Source organism: Chlamydotis macqueenii, chromosome 2, assembly GCF_036417535.1.
Source record: "Chlamydotis macqueenii isolate bChlMac1 chromosome 2, bChlMac1.mat, whole genome shotgun sequence".
Classification (NCBI taxonomy): domain Eukaryota; kingdom Metazoa; phylum Chordata; class Aves; order Otidiformes; family Otididae; genus Chlamydotis; species Chlamydotis macqueenii.
The window spans coordinates 117,134,447-117,150,535 of record NC_141557.1 but is presented as its reverse complement, the minus strand read 5'-3'; the positions used below and the strand labels follow the sequence as shown (position 1 = coordinate 117,150,535).

The 16,089-nt window shown below is 39.3% G+C and overlaps 1 protein-coding gene across 1 annotated transcript; it reads right to left on the bottom strand.

Moving 5' to 3' along the window:
* Positions 1-1,394: 1,394 nt before the first annotated feature.
* Positions 1,395-8,969, bottom strand: LOC104485599 (transthyretin). Its single transcript, XM_010128006.2, has 4 exons — positions 8,813-8,969; positions 7,870-8,009; positions 3,085-3,220; positions 1,395-1,677 (listed from the first exon to the last, which is right to left on the bottom strand). Exons 1-4 carry the CDS (start codon positions 8,879-8,881, stop codon positions 1,570-1,572), a joined length of 453 nt encoding a protein of 150 aa, XP_010126308.1. The 5' UTR covers positions 8,882-8,969; the 3' UTR covers positions 1,395-1,569.
* Positions 8,970-16,089: the final 7,120 nt, after the last annotated feature.

The window sequence follows — 16,089 nt, the reverse complement described above, 5'->3', positions numbered from 1 at the left end:
CTTAGATTCAGTACAAGCTCAGGAGTTTCCCTGTACAACTGCAAGTCAGCTCCCACCGGAAGCATCTGCTTCGTTTTAGGGAAATGTTACTTCTTGAAATTAAACTTTGCCTTTCTGATCTTTGGTTAGACACGTGTACATACACTCTCGTACTAAGTTTATCCTGTGCTCAGGTAGATGACTACATGCAGAACATAGTTTGGTGGGTTTTTTTTAATAACTACATTTGCATGAACATACGTCCTATTTTGAGGGCTGGGCATTGCCCACTGCAAATCAAATCTACTGATTTTTAAGCTCTTGGAATAGCAAGGTCCCATGAAATCTGCAAGCTTTAATATGGATGCTGTTCTCAAACTATTTACACTGCTTACAAGAGTTGTGTAACTGTGGTAGTGTCCAGAAATCGAAAAGTAACCAAATACTGAAATATTAAAGAGAAGCTTTTGTAACTTGTGAATTCACTGGGTGTGTAGTCATCCCAGCAGGCTCTGGGTGTAGGGATAAACTCCAAGGTCAGTGGCAGATGAGTGCTGATGGTTTTTGAATGGCGTAATTTCAGTAACAATCTCTGTAGTTTATGTAATCCCCTTAAATAACAATCCTCTGCTTCAGGATATTTTAAATACAATAGGCCATCAGTCCACAGAAATCACTGCTGAAGCCCTCAAACTCTTTGATCAGTTTATTAACAACATTGTTTGAATCACAGTCACTCTACAGCTTACCTTTTACTGTTTCTAAAAATGTGAAGAGACTATTAAGATGATGCTTCTATTTTAGGACTTTTTAAAATAATGTCTGGAGAATTGACTTATTAGAGATTTAATTGGAATGCACCTGAATACAATAACCAGCTGGGTTAAAGATCAAAGTTGTTAAAAAGGGTGCTAACTGAAATTGCTTCAGAATTCCCTAGAATGATTGAGCAGCAAACTTCCCTCTTGAAATGGGGAGTGTTGAGGTTTGCCTGAAGTTTTAAGTAAAGGTGCACAGGCTTTAACTCTTTTTGCTCTCTGTGTGTATGTGTATAAATATTTCAACAGTCTTTCTGCATTGTTTGTTCTGCTGCTAGGTACTCAGGATGTTACCTGCCTACTCTGTGACCTAGTTGATAGTGAGACTAGCTTCTCTATGTAAACTATGAGTAGCATAGATGACTTTCTCCAGTACATGTGTTTGTCAACACACTTTTTTAAGGTAGCACGACTCAATAACTTTCATATTTTAAGCCAATGCATTTGGTGAGACTTTTTAAGGTAGTGAAGGAAGATAAACAAATCAAGTGTTAATTTGCTTCCATATGCCATGCTTGGTTTCCAAATGTCCTTTGCACTTGAGTACAAATCATGACACCTTAGAAGACAATAAAGCTTCACAAATAGAATCAAAACTGTTTTAAAGAAGTAACATTTTATTGACTTGTCTGAAGTTTGCCAGGTTACAAAATGAAAAAAAAAAACAACTAACGTAGCAAAAAGTTATGCATTAGTAGTAGGAAAAACCTTCCTCCTCAAAGCCTACGATAGTTCTAGTGGAGGAGGGTATTTGTGTAATGACAGTACATGTTTATTCCTGGGGATCAGTGACAACAGCAGTGGTGGAATAAGAGAAAGGACTGAGGAGAGCAGCAATGGTATAGTGGCGGTGACCGGAATCATTAGCAGTGAACACCACCTGGAAAAGAGAAAACTTATGATCACGATGAACAATGTACATTCAAAACTACCTTATTAAGAAATAGGAAGCACACTCCATTTCCTCTGCAGACTACTTTGCCTGTTCTGTTCAATTGATTACTTTACCCTTCTGAAGGGTAGTGCTCCCCATTACTCTGTGATGCTCGCTGAAGACTGAGACATTTGTGAGATTTGGACCCAGGTCGACAAAGAGCCTTGGATCTGGTGAAGCTACGTGGAGATACCTAGCACCTGCGTCAGGCATGCATGTTTGTGATACGGAATGGGAGGATGAGGGGGAGGTGTCTTAAATGACTAATAAGACAGACAGAGAAGTGAAATCCCATCTAGTGAACCTAAATACAACCTCTGTGTGAGGTGTCCAAGCAAGGTAGGCAGTTGGAGCCCAAAGTTGCTGTCTGTATTTCAGTGCCTCAATCTCGTTTTTTAACACAGCTGGTGATGTGTCAGTTCTTGCATTAAAAACTGAGTAGCTAGACTTGCCAGAACAGGGAGAGACCATTATCCTAAGATAATTCATATTTGCTGCTCTCCAAATCAGTACCTGGAACTTGGGATGTCCTTTTCCCATGAAAGTGCTGTCAGCTGGGTTAAGTCCACACTTTCTTTGTCTGTTTTTAGCCTAATGTTTGAGCTATTTTCTGAATCATGACTTACTTTCTATAAGAGAACTACTCAGTTCCTTCCTACATCCCTGCCCTGACAAAGCCTAAGCTGCTGGGACATGAGGACTGTAGGCTTCAGTTACCTTGTACACAGATAGTCACTGAACTCTGCCCACTTTGCAGGCTAATTTGTTGACCTGTAGGTTATTATGTAAAAAAAAAAAATATCTTCAGCAGCCTAGCTGGAACCATCTTAACAAGGTGCTTTTCAGCACCTTTTAAAGTGAAGCCCTTTCATAGGCTTTGGCAACTTTCAGACATCCCAATATTTAGAGGATACTTTTGAGCATTGTTTATTTGACCTAAATGACTGAAGTCACACCTCAGACTTATGGACCTGATGGTTTCCAAATCCCTATATTCCTTCAGCAACAACAAAAGCTGTCTTTTTCTTTTTCCCTTGTTTTTTTTTTTTCCTTGTTTATTTTTTAAACACTGTGTACTTTTGAAGACTGTGGCTCTTTTTGAAAAAAGGTCCCTAGTGGTCTGAATGAGCACAGCTCCACTTTGGGAGAGCTGTACCAGTATTTACAGGGAAGTTGGCTACATCGTTTGGTTTAGCCAGCTACATATGGTCTTTATTTAGCCAGTCTTAATGTGGTAGTGAACCATTTCACTGAACGATGCTGCTCCTTCAGTATTAAAGGACTGTATTTGTTCTTTCCAGCTGATGCCACTACACAGTATATAGGTTATCAGGTATGTTTGCAAATACTTACATCAGCGTATTCATGGAATGGGGAAAGGCCAAGTCCCTTCCAGTAAGAGCTGGTGTCAAACTCAACCCTGTAAACTCCTTCTACAAACTGTTCTTCTGTTGTGAGCTCATGGATCTCCCCATACTCTGTGGTTTTCCTGTAATGGTAAAATGTCTACATAAATGTTTTATACTGTCATTTAGATGCTAAACAGAAACAGTCAATGTGGAATATTAAATAGCAGAGGTGCTGCACAGCCAAATTCTATATTGAATGGTTTCTAATCATCTGAAATAATTCCCTCCTCCTATGTAGTGTATGTCTCCATATTGCAGAGCCTGTCCTTGCTACCAACTCATTCATATACATCACAAATCAAACCTGGATGGCTTTTGTTAGTAATTTTCTTTGCTGTAGTAGGGATTATAGTTAAGGCTCGTCTTTTAATACCGTGTTTAACTTGTACTGAGTGCCGCCTGGAACTGAACATTAGTGGCTTAGGAAAAGAATTGTCATGATGAAAGGCAAGATGCCAAATCTCAAATTATAATTAAAGAGAGAAGAGAGATTTTAGGGGAAAATTATTTTATTCTCTGGTTACTAGCACTGAAGCTATAAGTTTTACAGCTATACACTGATGCATTTTTATGTGACCCTGAGTGGTAGTGTCTTGGAACAGCAATTTAGCATCAGAAGATTTTATTAAATTGAATTACAATGCCTTGGCCAAAGAGCAGGGGCCTCTTCCACTGGGTGCCATGTCAATGAACAATAGGAATTCCCAGCTCAGAGAGATTATGTACTCAGCTTGTAAGAAAAACAAACAAACAAAAACCACCACCCATCCAAAACCCACAGCTGTGGGTGAATGAAGTTCATAAGCAAAAAGAAAATATAGATGGTGTTGCATCCCATTTGTTTGAAAAGGAGCAAGCTTTACAGGACAGCTTTATTTACGTACTTAGCTCCTAAACTCCATTTATCTCTTTTCCCTGCTTTTATTTTATTTCTGACTCTTTTACCAGTTTTTATTTCTTTTCTGCTGAAACTATTTATGTGCTATTTATAGCACTTCATAGCCACATGATGCAGTTGAAGGAAAAATGAAGAAAGCCTTGACTTGAAGAACTAGTGGAACTTGCCTGTCTCATGGCAAGGAGTGGTCGTCTAGGCAGAAAACAGAAAAGTTTGAGAAGAAAGAGAGAGAGAAAGAGGAGAAAGCTGTGACATGCTACTTATCAGAGACAAGAATCTGTTGTGCTATTACAGCTTTTCTTTCACAACTGCTGCCTCGTCTTTAATTTTATTTGTCATCTTTGGTTAATGGTAGTGAATAAAAAAAATCTGAATAACAAAGCCTTTACTTTAATTAAGAAGTAACAGGATGGGAAATCCCATGCTAATTTTCAAGTTTTCTTATATTTCAAGTTTAGCACTGTGAAAACTATCAAAAGTCTCACTGCCCCAGTACAAGTGAAATCAACTGTGTTCAGGACAGACCAACACTTCAGGAAACCCAAGCCCTGTTTGAAACATGGCTCACATGCAATTTGTGCCGTGTACACATCTATTTTCTTTTGGTTTAATTAGTACTTCCTGGCTTAACCTATATTGTTGTAAGAAAAGGTGAAAAGGTGAAAGGACGAAGAATCCATTGGCAAGTGTCCTTGAAACTGTGAAACAGAATTGCTGAGATCCTGCAGAAGGGTTCAGAGTGCAAGTTAGCAATTCACACACACCTGCTTATAAGTTGGATAGTCTAGACACAAACCAATGAAAAGGAAAAATGGCCTCTGCCTCAAAATCTTTGTTCAGGTAAACAAATAAGTTTTAGTTTGAGAAAAGTGTGGGTGCAGTTGAATGGTGCTTTCCCTAATGGGTGCTGACCCAGAGTCGCAGATGTTAACCATCTAGAACAGTTGGGAAAATGGAAGCAAGAGTTCACTTGAAGACTCTCACCCACAACCAGGAGTTAATGGCACTTCCGTAATTTTAGTTATTTAGTGGTAGCCATTCAACGCAAGTGATCTCACAAGCAAACCCTTCAGCATTGCTGCTGCCTTGACATCCAACAGGGCAGCGTGTGATTCAGAGCCTGAGTGGGATTAGGACAAGGCAGAGGATTCCCTCCGTTCAGCCCGGGTAGCAAAATGCTACAAGTGATTCCTTCTGAACAGCACTTGTATTTCTGTCTGAGTAGGGGAATAAATACATTGTAGTTGCTTACTCTTAATAGGATGTGGAAGGCCAGTGTCTGCGGTAAGATGGACAGTTAAGTTAAAAAAGCTGTGCTTTTCCAGAAAAAAAAATTTGTAAACCGCTGGTTAAGTTATTATGGCTCCTGCCTAGACTGCAGTCCTGATCCTCTTTTTCTCTAGACCTTAGTTGTATATTGTGATCAGGTTACATCTACACTGTCTGTGCAATGACATTTATGAAGTCTTGGGACACAAAGTGCACTGAAATAAACTCTGCCCTCAGATGCAGACTGCTGAGGAAGTATCTTGGGAACATTAACGGTTATTTCAGAGTTTTTTAAAAATAGAAGGATAGGGGGGAACCACTTCAGATATGTTGCAGTCTTTCTTTTCTTTTATTACGATTTACAAACTAGGTGACATGAGAACTATGTTTGGTGAATGCAATTCTTGAACTACGTGGTAAGACCTAGATTTCCAAAAACATGTGAGGAGTGAGAAGGTCGAAGATAGTCATGAGAGGAGCTCATACAGAAGCCAAATCACATGCTTCCCAGGTCTCTGTGCCCTACAGCCTTCCTTGGAGTGCATCTCAGCTTGGGTTATCTCTTCTTGCATATTTTTGGCTAGACTGATTTTGGAATAAGCCTCTTTAATAAAGTCAGCTGTTGCTATGCTAACTTCCTCCCTGCCTTTTAAATATTACTGCAAATTCAGTAGTTGCTAGGTGCATTTGCTTAATTCATTAAAATGTGTTAACAAAGTAAACACAAACAACAAGGTACAAAAATAACTTTTTATAGACATTTGTGCAAAACATAACTTTTCCATATGCATCTGCTAGGGTACTGTAACTTAAAAATATTACTAACCTGACAGGAGTAGTAACAGACTGTGCTCCTTGATTGCATTCAGATTTCCATATTGTTTAACCCAGAGAAACTCTTAATTTTCCCAAATGAAAAAAAAATTGCAACCACATGTGAAAAAACAGTTCAAGCAAATGTCATCGTCTAAAGTCTGTTGCTGAAAACAGCCTTGGTTAAAATGCAAGTCAAGGGAAATGTCAAAATCTTTACCTGCAATAAAAATTGTGGTTTAATGTTCCTCCACTACCTTCCCCCAGCAAAATACTTCTTGCTTGCCTAAGGTTAATCTTCTCAACTTATATTTAAGAAGTAGTGATTTGATTTTCTCAAGGGTGTACTGAACCAAAGTGTCAACAGAGGTTGGATAAGAACATCTGTGAGGTTTGTCTCCTTGGGCTTCTTGAAAGCAGCATTTTAAACTGAAGAAGAAAACACTGTTATGTCCCCAAAGTGAAAGCATTTAACACTGATGTTGCATTTATTCTATTCCTCTGTAAATTCTATTGTGCATTACATGTTCAAGAGCACTTGATGGAACATTTGAAATAATCTGGGTTTCCTAATAATGGCATAAATACTCACTAAAGACTCCACTTTCCTGGAAAACACCATGTCATTTTTAATGGGTTTTCTCCATTCGTCGAAGTATATAACTCCATTCTGAGAGTCATTTGTTCCTAGATTAACACTCAGCATTTGGGAGTGGAGGTGTTTCTTTCTCCTCCAATCTCCTAACTTGACTTGTTCCTTTTCAGTGGGGAAAGTTTTGAGCTTTATAAAAGTAAACCCTCAGATGGATAGAAAGGTATCTCTCTCCTTATAGTCTTCTCCTCTATTTATTTCTGCAGCTTTTATGTAAATCATGCTATAAAAATCCTCATAAAAGACAGCTGGATGCTCTGGTGGCTCCTGTCCATGCTTGTGCTGTGTTTGAATATCCTGCTGTTACTAGAGACTTCTCTTATTTAAAAATCAGATTCAATGAGTTGTTGAAACTTAAATGCCTAAATACCTTACCTATTTGAATTTTAGTAAACTGTACTCCTCTGTTACCTCTGTTTTCCTACAGACTGAAGATGATAATATTGTTGCCTGCTCCTTAGTGATGTTCTGAGGATGCTTTGTAAGTATTAAGCTGTCATTATAGCAAAAGCCATGCAGATCTGTAGAAATGACCACAAACAAATGCCGAGATTGTGCTTCTGTGTCTCTGTGCTTCCGTGGGACTCTTTAAAACTTTCTGGTCAAGGAGTTTCTTCCAACTAGCATGTTTTCTACCCAGGAGAAGATGACTAATGCGCTTATTATTTGCATCTTTACAGACAAAGCTTATAAAGAAGATTTTGTATGTGACTGCAAATACAGCTCTGTATCCATTGCATATGAAGAGAGTAGGTTAGTCTGGATTACTTACAAAATTCTGGTAAATAGACTTTTTTTTTTTCTTTTTATAGAAAGGAAAGATAGTACTGAAGCTAGGAGAAAAATAAATTATTAAACCAATTCCTTTAAAAGATGAGATAAGCATCTTAACATTGCAGTTAGCATGTGTTTCAGTCATGCATAAGTTCCACTTGAATCTGATGGATTTTTGACTGGAATTCGCATGCTATTAACAGTGGTAGTGTGACACGTGCTAGAAAACATACTGCTTTTTTGATCAGAGCTCCATTCCCTTTGTTTCTCAATTGTTTGTCTGAGGCGCCTTGAAAATGGCTCCATAAGACCACATAACTTACCCGGTAGCAAAGTCCTGCCAGCTTCCATCTGCAGCCTTTTTAAAAACTTTGACGGCGACGTTAGCTGCTGGACTCCCTCTGACTGCATCCAGCACTTTCACCATGAGAGGGCATTTCGAATCAACAGAGCCATGGGAGACCTTGGGGAAAGCAGGAGAGGTTGTAAAGGAGCTGTTCACCAGCCCTGCAAAAACCCTCTTTCAAAGAAAAGATGGATTCTTGTTGCGGAATTAACATTGACTTAAAAGCAAGTTCTTTTTGCCAAATGGTATCCAAAGGTAGTTGGCAAACACCTGTTTCTTAAAGCAGAGTATCTTAGAGCTTTGTACGGATAATTTTATTACACACACCCCCGAATGGATTGCTTGATAAATATCTAGAGTTGCACATGGCCCTGGGGAAATGTTATAAATTATACCTTTTTTAATGAGGTCACAAATAAGAAAATAGTAAATTATTAGAAGTGCGGGCAAGTATGTTGGCCTAAGAAACCAAGAAAGTAATACCCATGACATCCCTAGGGCTGAAAGAATATTGTTTCTTAAGCCTCATTGTACTATAAGGAATCCTTAGTCATATTTCAGAAGTATTTTTTTAGTGCTTTAGAGAAGCACTTGTTTGGTGAAGAAGGTAAAGCTACCTCTATATTGAAGATAAAGGATGTGAGTCATGAACTGACAGAAACAGAAATAAAAGGTCAAACCTCCTAGATCGCTGATGCTTTCCTAATATCCTAAAATAGATGGGTAAATGGCAAAAAAAAAAAAAAAAAAAAAAAGAATTTTTAAGAATTCTTAGGAAGCTACTTGAAAAATGGTAGTAAAATATCACTTCAGCAAAGCCTAATGGCTATAGAATTTCATGGATGACGAGGATGCTAGTCAGCTAGAAAATCTAGATTATCATTCTTGTAATGATTGAGTTTGAATAAAAAGAGACTCACCAGTGGTGCAGCTTCAGAGAAAAATACCAGTCCAGCTAAGAAAACAAAGAGCACAGAGTGAAAGGCCATTCTGCTTGCTGTTAGTGAGCCTTGGCGCCAGCAGCTAGGAACTGAGGGGATTTGGGATTTTATATCCAATCCTACAACAAAACAGGCTGCTTATTGGGTGCCCATATGACTCCAAATCTGCTGATTCTGATTATTTGCTTAGTAAACAGTCCAATCCTAGAGTCAGTCCATGAATAGCGTTGCCATTGCAGTCAATGGAAGGACTGCAGGATCACTAGAGCAAAGAGAATAAGTAATGGACACAAACATGACCCTTGCCTGGGGAGATTAGACTCGTAGAAAGCCCTCCACAAAATAATGCAAATGACCTTCATTTGCCCAGAAATCCAACCAGTTCTAGGAGATCTTCTTTACCTTGCCCTCAGGTTGTGCATGATAATGCCCCAGTGCTATCTATGTGCCTGCTCCATGTTTCTTCTCAAGGTATTCAATGCTTTCCAAAGACCAGTTACCACATATAGATACAGACTCAGTATGGCTGAGGAATTTGTTCATTGTCTGGCTCAAGCAGTGCTAATGGTCCATGCTGGGAGACAGGTTCCCAAGCAGTTCCCTGGCTTGCTTAAAAGGAGCAATGTTTCTTTTTGCAATCTAATTTAGATAGGATCTGACAACATGTTGCTTCTCGCCAGAAGTTCCTAAGGATTCATCTTGCCTAATCTTCAGGTAGACATTGAGGTTTCCTCTAAGTCACTGGGAAGAGACCTGGAGAGATCTGTCCCCTTGGGAAGATAAAAGTCTAAGAAAATTGAAATGAGTCCTCTCTTGATTCATGTATCCCAGAAGGAGCTAAGACAACTAGCATAGACTGGTAGCTTAAGTTAACATCTAGCTAACATTCTTGTTGCCAAACTCCTATTATACTAGAAAAGTTATTGTTACATTCTGAAATGTACATTTAGATAAGAGGGTTTTCGGGGTGAACTCGGTCCCAACCTAAGTTGGAAGGGAGAAGATGTCAGTTAGAGGAGTAGGCATGGCATAGCTGGGTTTCTCCAGCTGCATCACATAAAAATTGTCCATACTGCACCCTGTGCTAGTTGAGAGAAACAGCTCTCTGACATTTCCTTTTGCCCATGTCCTAAACAACCCTGAGTTTACACTTCTGTTCTCAGGAGCTGGCACACTTAGTTTTTACTGATTTTACAGTGTTCTAACAAAAAGCAATTTTGTCTCTTAACTTGAATATGATTGTGATGGAGGTCTTGGAAAGAAGTCATGGACAGTATTCTCCAGTGGCTTCCATGCCTTCAGGCTGCTTTATGCAGTTGTTCTCTTTAGACAAATTTGTTTTTTGAAAAAAATCTATATTACAGTAACCTCCTGAACTGGGATCAATGTGCCCTTTGTACTTACAGCACTGTGGGCAATACGTAGGGAGCATTTTACGCTCATTTTGCATGCACGTATAAAGTCAATGCAAGGTGCCTGGCAGTAACAAATCTTGCTGCAGTCTAGTGCCGGGGGCGGGGGGTGTGGGGGGATATATTCAGATCTTGGAATTGTAAATACTGCTCTTAGATCTATGCATTGACAGTTTTCTTCATTATTTTGCTGTCATTGTTTGTAAATATTTCTTGGACACAGTAAAGCTTTTTTATGTCAGGAAGAGAAATTATCTGTATTCTAGTGCAAGTAAGCTGTCCTCCCATTTGCTATCAGCTGTTCTGCAAGGAAATAATGCCAAGGAGCTATGATATTGGCACCTGCCTGCACCTAAAATTGCTCCCCGATGGGAGAACAACTTCAATAAAAATTATTTTTCCTAGGTGACCTGCAAGGTAGCAGTTTCTGAAAAATCAGGTCTACGTGTATAGTATGTTTCAGCTGCCCACATTATCTATTTTACTTTCCTTTTTCATAAAATTGACCTTTTAGCAGCTAGTTTTTAAAGTGAATAAGGAACATGGAAAATTATAACCCCAAACGCTATTTTCTTTTCTTGTCCTTCATTTGCTTTTTTTTTTTTTTCAACTCTCCCCATCCCAAGCATAGCCTAGATAGGGATCCTTTGACTATTAGCAGAGGCACCATTCTGACAGGAAATTAGACTGTGTTTGTGAATCTCCATTAATACATATTGCAGATAACTAGATTATTGCTGTAGGTTCTAAGATACGAGTAGATTCAGTAAGAAGGTTAAAAAAAACAGACTTTAGTATTTCTCAGATCTGAAGGGCCATGGAGCATCTAGAATTTACACAGAATTCTATTAAAATCCCGTGTAAGCCTAACTTAAAATTAACTAGAACCTAGTGAAACCAATGCTAGATAGATGATCTTCCTTCCATTGTCAACCTCAAACTAAGATCACAATTTCGTAATGCTTTCTGTAAAATGAATGGGAGGGCTCAGGAATTGGGAATGGCTGAGAAGGACGATGAGCAGAGTATTTGCTGAAAGAAAAAGGCATCTGAAATCAGAAGAAAACATGAAACCAGAGAGAAAGAAGAGGCCCCTACTTGGCTGGCTTTTAAATGGAGAAGGACAGGGTGGTTCTTGAGCCACCGTCATCTTAATTATATTTGCTTGGTACTGGCAGAGTTTGATACATTTGGATCCTACTGAATTCTCAAATTTTACAGAATGTACCAGCCTCGGTGAACTGAATTTTACTGCCTTGGGGGAGGATCAAAACATGTGATTGTAGGAGGGAAAAGGAGAAATGGGATGGGTAACCGCTAAGCATTCAACAAGTGCTGTTGTCTGTCTATTGTTGTTAAACCTTTCCTGTGCAATGGGAGTCTGAAGCTTATAAACTAAATAACTTATCCCAGATAAAAAAAAAAGGGAACGTGAAGTGACAAGGGACCCAGCACTGACAAGTAACTAGGGCTGGGAAAATCTAGGCCTTCTGAAGGAGCAGAGAAGCTGCCTTGAAGAGCAGCTCCCAGAGACTGCTAGCAGGATACACGCCACAAGGAAATTGGTGCACCACAGAGCCTCAGGACAGAGGAATAACATAAAAGCCCTACTGTAAGAACGAGTAAATGGAGTCACTGAAAATCCCTGAGAAAGTGATATTTAGGAATCTCGATGTGGAAGAAACGGTAGGGTTATATAGCTAATACAGAGATAGCGTAAGGCTATTTGGGGTCCAAGGGGCACACAACCCAGAAGAATGGGTGATCACCCAGCTTACAGGGTGGTTAGGGGGCCAGAGAAGAGAATGGCAGAGTCCCTGGTGTGCAGAGTAATCCCAACCTCATGAAAGCCAAGAAGTATGAGACCCCCAGTTACAGAAAAATCTAGATAATCCTCAAATATGTAAGTGCTTTCAGGCTTAATCTGAATTCCAAATCAGTTGAAGTTCATCTCTGAAGAATTAGAATTAATACCTATTTTTAATGAAGGCATGCTCCCTGCTTGGAAGCATTACAGTGTTCAGGTCAAGAACAAACATGTCCCGCTAATGCTCTTGTTTATGTCAAGGATTTTTCCAACTGCACTAAAGCATTTGTCTCTCTCTTCCATATAGTCTCACACAATTGTGCTTGTTTTACATAGATAAGCTCCTTATTCTCTCCTCCATTCCCTTCTGTTTGATTTTATTCATAAAGACAGCTGCTTCTACACTACAAAATGCTCAGACAGGCTGGAATATCTGACTTTGACCATAGAAACCTGTAAGCTACTCTGTGACATTGGAATGAAAGGGGCTGTTAGATGGTAAACTGTTCAGTATTCTGAATAGATTTCCCTAGCACCTTCCAAAGAATAAATTAATTCCTGAGCTCTAAAAAAACCCTCCCCTTTCTATAGTATAGAGACTTGAATGTGACACCTTCTTCCCTTTTTCTGGAGTAACATTCCATTAGGACTTACAGGAAAAGACCTGAGATTTACCCCTTGAAGAAGTTTGCCTAAATTTTCTGAACTAGAGTCAAGAACTCTTTCAGTTTTATGCCAGGCGTCTGTCACTGAGTTGCTGCGGCAGAGCTCTGACACGTCAGCGAGTGCTCAATACAGTAACTGCTGAAGCCAGCGAGAGATTTTCTGTTGGTTTCACTATTTGCTAATTATATAACATTCTCCCTCTCCACAAAGCCAGGGATAATTCTTTTCTAATTAAAAAATGTGCTCAGGGAGGTTCATGTTTGAGCTTGAACTTCAATTTGTAAAGAATTGCATTAAAAAAATAGTGGCATTTCAGGTGTGTGTGGTGGGTGCATGTTTGTCAGCCTGCTGCCCATTTTGATTTTCTCTGAGGAAAAATGTCTGTATTTAGAGTTTTAACGATCATTCTCAGATTTCTTTGTTCATAGGACTAACACTGGCTATTTTAATAGGAAGTAAGGAAACATTACTGATCTTAAACAGAAAAATAAGAAAATCATCCTATAAGATAATATCCTATATCAAACCAATTAACTTGAAAATGAGAAAGTGTAAACCGTTAACAAACAGTTTAGAAGACAGATGGCTTGGATTGGGCTTCAGGTTTTTGATCATTTCAAGGTTATGTCCAAGGAGCATCCTGGGACATAAGTCAAAAAAACGAAGCATCTAAATAAATGATTTTTTCTTTGGGGCATTTATAATGTATGAATTCACCTGGCACCTGCTCGTCTCAGCAGTCTTTTGCCCTAAAGTGTTTAAACTCCAAGGTCACTGGGCACTGATAGCTATGAGGTACTACCCCATTAGCTACCTCTGTAGTCGCTCTGATCCCTCTAAAAAAAATTTCTGTTCTTCAACTTTAATGTGTATTCATATCTACATACTAATCCATCAGACTAGACAAGTGATTGCAAAAAAAAAAAAACCAAAAAAAAACCCACCCAACAAAACAACAAATCAATTTAAACACAAAGGTAACTGAATAACCTTGTGCCAGATGCTTGGAACTTGCCATAAGATCAATATTTTTAAAAGTCAGTTTCTTTGTTAGCAAAATGGTTAGATGGTTTAGGTTATACATTTATTTTCTATCCTCTTTTACAGTAAGAGGTACACAGTAAATCTACAGCATGATGTTTATGATAGCAAAAAACACTAGCAGAGGCCACTATTTTCATAGGGTCTTGGCTAGACTCTTTTGGGGATGTTTGACATTTTTTAAGGGAATCTCCATAAACTGCATATCTCAAATGAATAATTAGATCAGACATGACAATGAAAATCTTCCCCTAGCTGTTATGACCATTAAAAAGATTCTGTAGGGTTAAATTATAATCTTTTCTTAGGTTGTATATATATTTGCTGAAGCTATTGCAGCTATGCACTTTGCTCAGCATCTTGCTGTTCAAGATTGTAAAATGCTGAGTCTGAGGCACTTCATTCTGGTACCTGAATACAAACAGATGTGTGGAAATGCCTGTTTTTCCAGCATGCAGGGCCAGCTGGGCAGTCTCTTCAAAAGCTTCTTCAAATTTGCACAGGACCAAATCAACCATTGGTTAACAACTAAGCATCCTATAATGTCATTTAAATTACTCAATTCTTTCTTCAGTGTAGATCAATACACGGATATCACCGTGTGGACTCGTCTGGATGCAGCTTGGATGTGAACTGTCGCTGGGGTGCCCGTAAGTGCCTTCACGCTCTGCCGTGCATCCTGGGCTGCTGATCTGCTCCACCTCAGAATAAAATCCCTGTCTTCCCTGGAATAAAATCCACTGGGCATGCTTTTGAGCTGGAAGCTACCGAGTTACAGTGATAGTCACACATCTATGCCTTTCTTTTTATTAACTGAACCAGTGCCTGCTTCCTGCCAAAAGCTCTGAGGAAATGCTGTACTTGCCTTTTGATCTCATAAACAGTGTTGCTATATCTGCCATGGGCTTCACTGAACTTTTGCATCAGCTCCCAAGTACATTTGCCAGTTTCATTGGTCTGGCAAAAACAAATGTGCACTGCATGAAAACAGACCTGAAAGGTAACAGCCTTGTATCTTTCCAGGGAAAGAAAGAAAAAAAATTATCTCAAAAGGGGAGGAGCCCAGCAGATTGTGACCATTCTCTATATGGTAATAACTTCTGGATTTTCTGTTTTTCCTATTTTACTCTTCCTCAACTTTTAGGAAGAATAAGGTAAATGATGACATTTCAAACAGAAAAAACTGTTGAAGAAGGGGTAGACAATTTTGTGCTGTGGAACCAGCAAACTGTGATGCATAAGCAGAAGAAAAGAGTTCATAGCTGTTGTAGACCCGCCACTGCTCTTAGACCCAAGCCAAAAGCTATTGGGTTATACCTATAGTAGATGTGAAAACTAATGCTGTTACCACATTGCCAGTAAATCAAGTTAGTTTTGCACTATATGGGACAAAAATAATCTGTACACATTGAAAAGCTGTGGGCTGTGTGAGTCAACAGGAGATTAACTGGCAGGCATGGTATATTGCAAAGGAAAATCTAGTTTGTGTATGTTTTCTTATATGTAAACACAGAAATTCTCCAGTATGCATTCTGTATGAAGTGCTGCCTGCCTTACATAATTGCAAACACAGATTGCCACTTTAAATGGGTGAACAAAGACAACACGTGTACACTTTTCCCTGATTAAGCCTCTGTGGTTATGACCCCCTTTACCTACTGCCAGCCAAGCTGGGAGACCAAAATCTTACTCCTGTAACAGGTTTACAGAGTGCAAGCTTGTGAATAGTTCAGTGCAACAGTTGGTGAGGATAAAAATAGCAATTTCTTTGCTCACTCTCTCTGAACTAGGTTCAGAACACCTCTTGCAGCACAAAAATGAAATATGTATCAGCTAAGGCTACAACTTAGCTGTATGTATGGCCGTTGCGCCACTGTTCTCGATCTACAACTGCAGCTATTATAAAATCTGCTTTTTGCAGTTGGGGTATGCATTTCATCCCTGTCCTGTGTCTGTGTGTGTTCTTCCTGGGGAACATAAAGCATCTCTTTCTTGTTCTGCATAGTATATGGGCCCACCACATACCACTGCTGAGAAATTCATCACTCACAGAACTCTTTGGCCCTTGTTCTGGATCTGGGGATGCTTTATCAATAACAATAATGAAGCTGAGGTCAGCTGTGTTTTTAGGACAAGCTCAAGCAGAACAACAGTCATCTTATCCAGCAGAGCCCTGATGTGTCACGCAGTATGTAGTGTTCAGGGAATGAAACAGTAGCTGGCTCACAGCAGCCAAGTGAATCTCTGCTATAGTTAGGAAAAAAAAAAGATGTGTACCGGTACTCAAGTCAGAGAGGTAGGAAGTTTGAGTTCCTGACTCCAACAGCTTG

Bases quoted from the DNA above. Each gene is read 5' to 3' on its own strand.
- LOC104485599 (XM_010128006.2), bottom strand. From the start codon at position 8,881: ATGGCCTTTCACTCTGTGCTCTTTGTTTTCTTAGCTGGACTGGTATTT. The intron at 8,010-8,812 runs GTGAGTCTCTTT...GCTTTCCCCAAG, and splicing joins TCTCTGAAGCTGCACCACTG to GTCTCCCATGGCTCTGTTGA. The intron at 1,678-3,084 runs GTAAGTATTTGC...TCTCTTTTCCAG, and splicing joins CATTCCATGAATACGCTGAT to GTGGTGTTCACTGCTAATGA.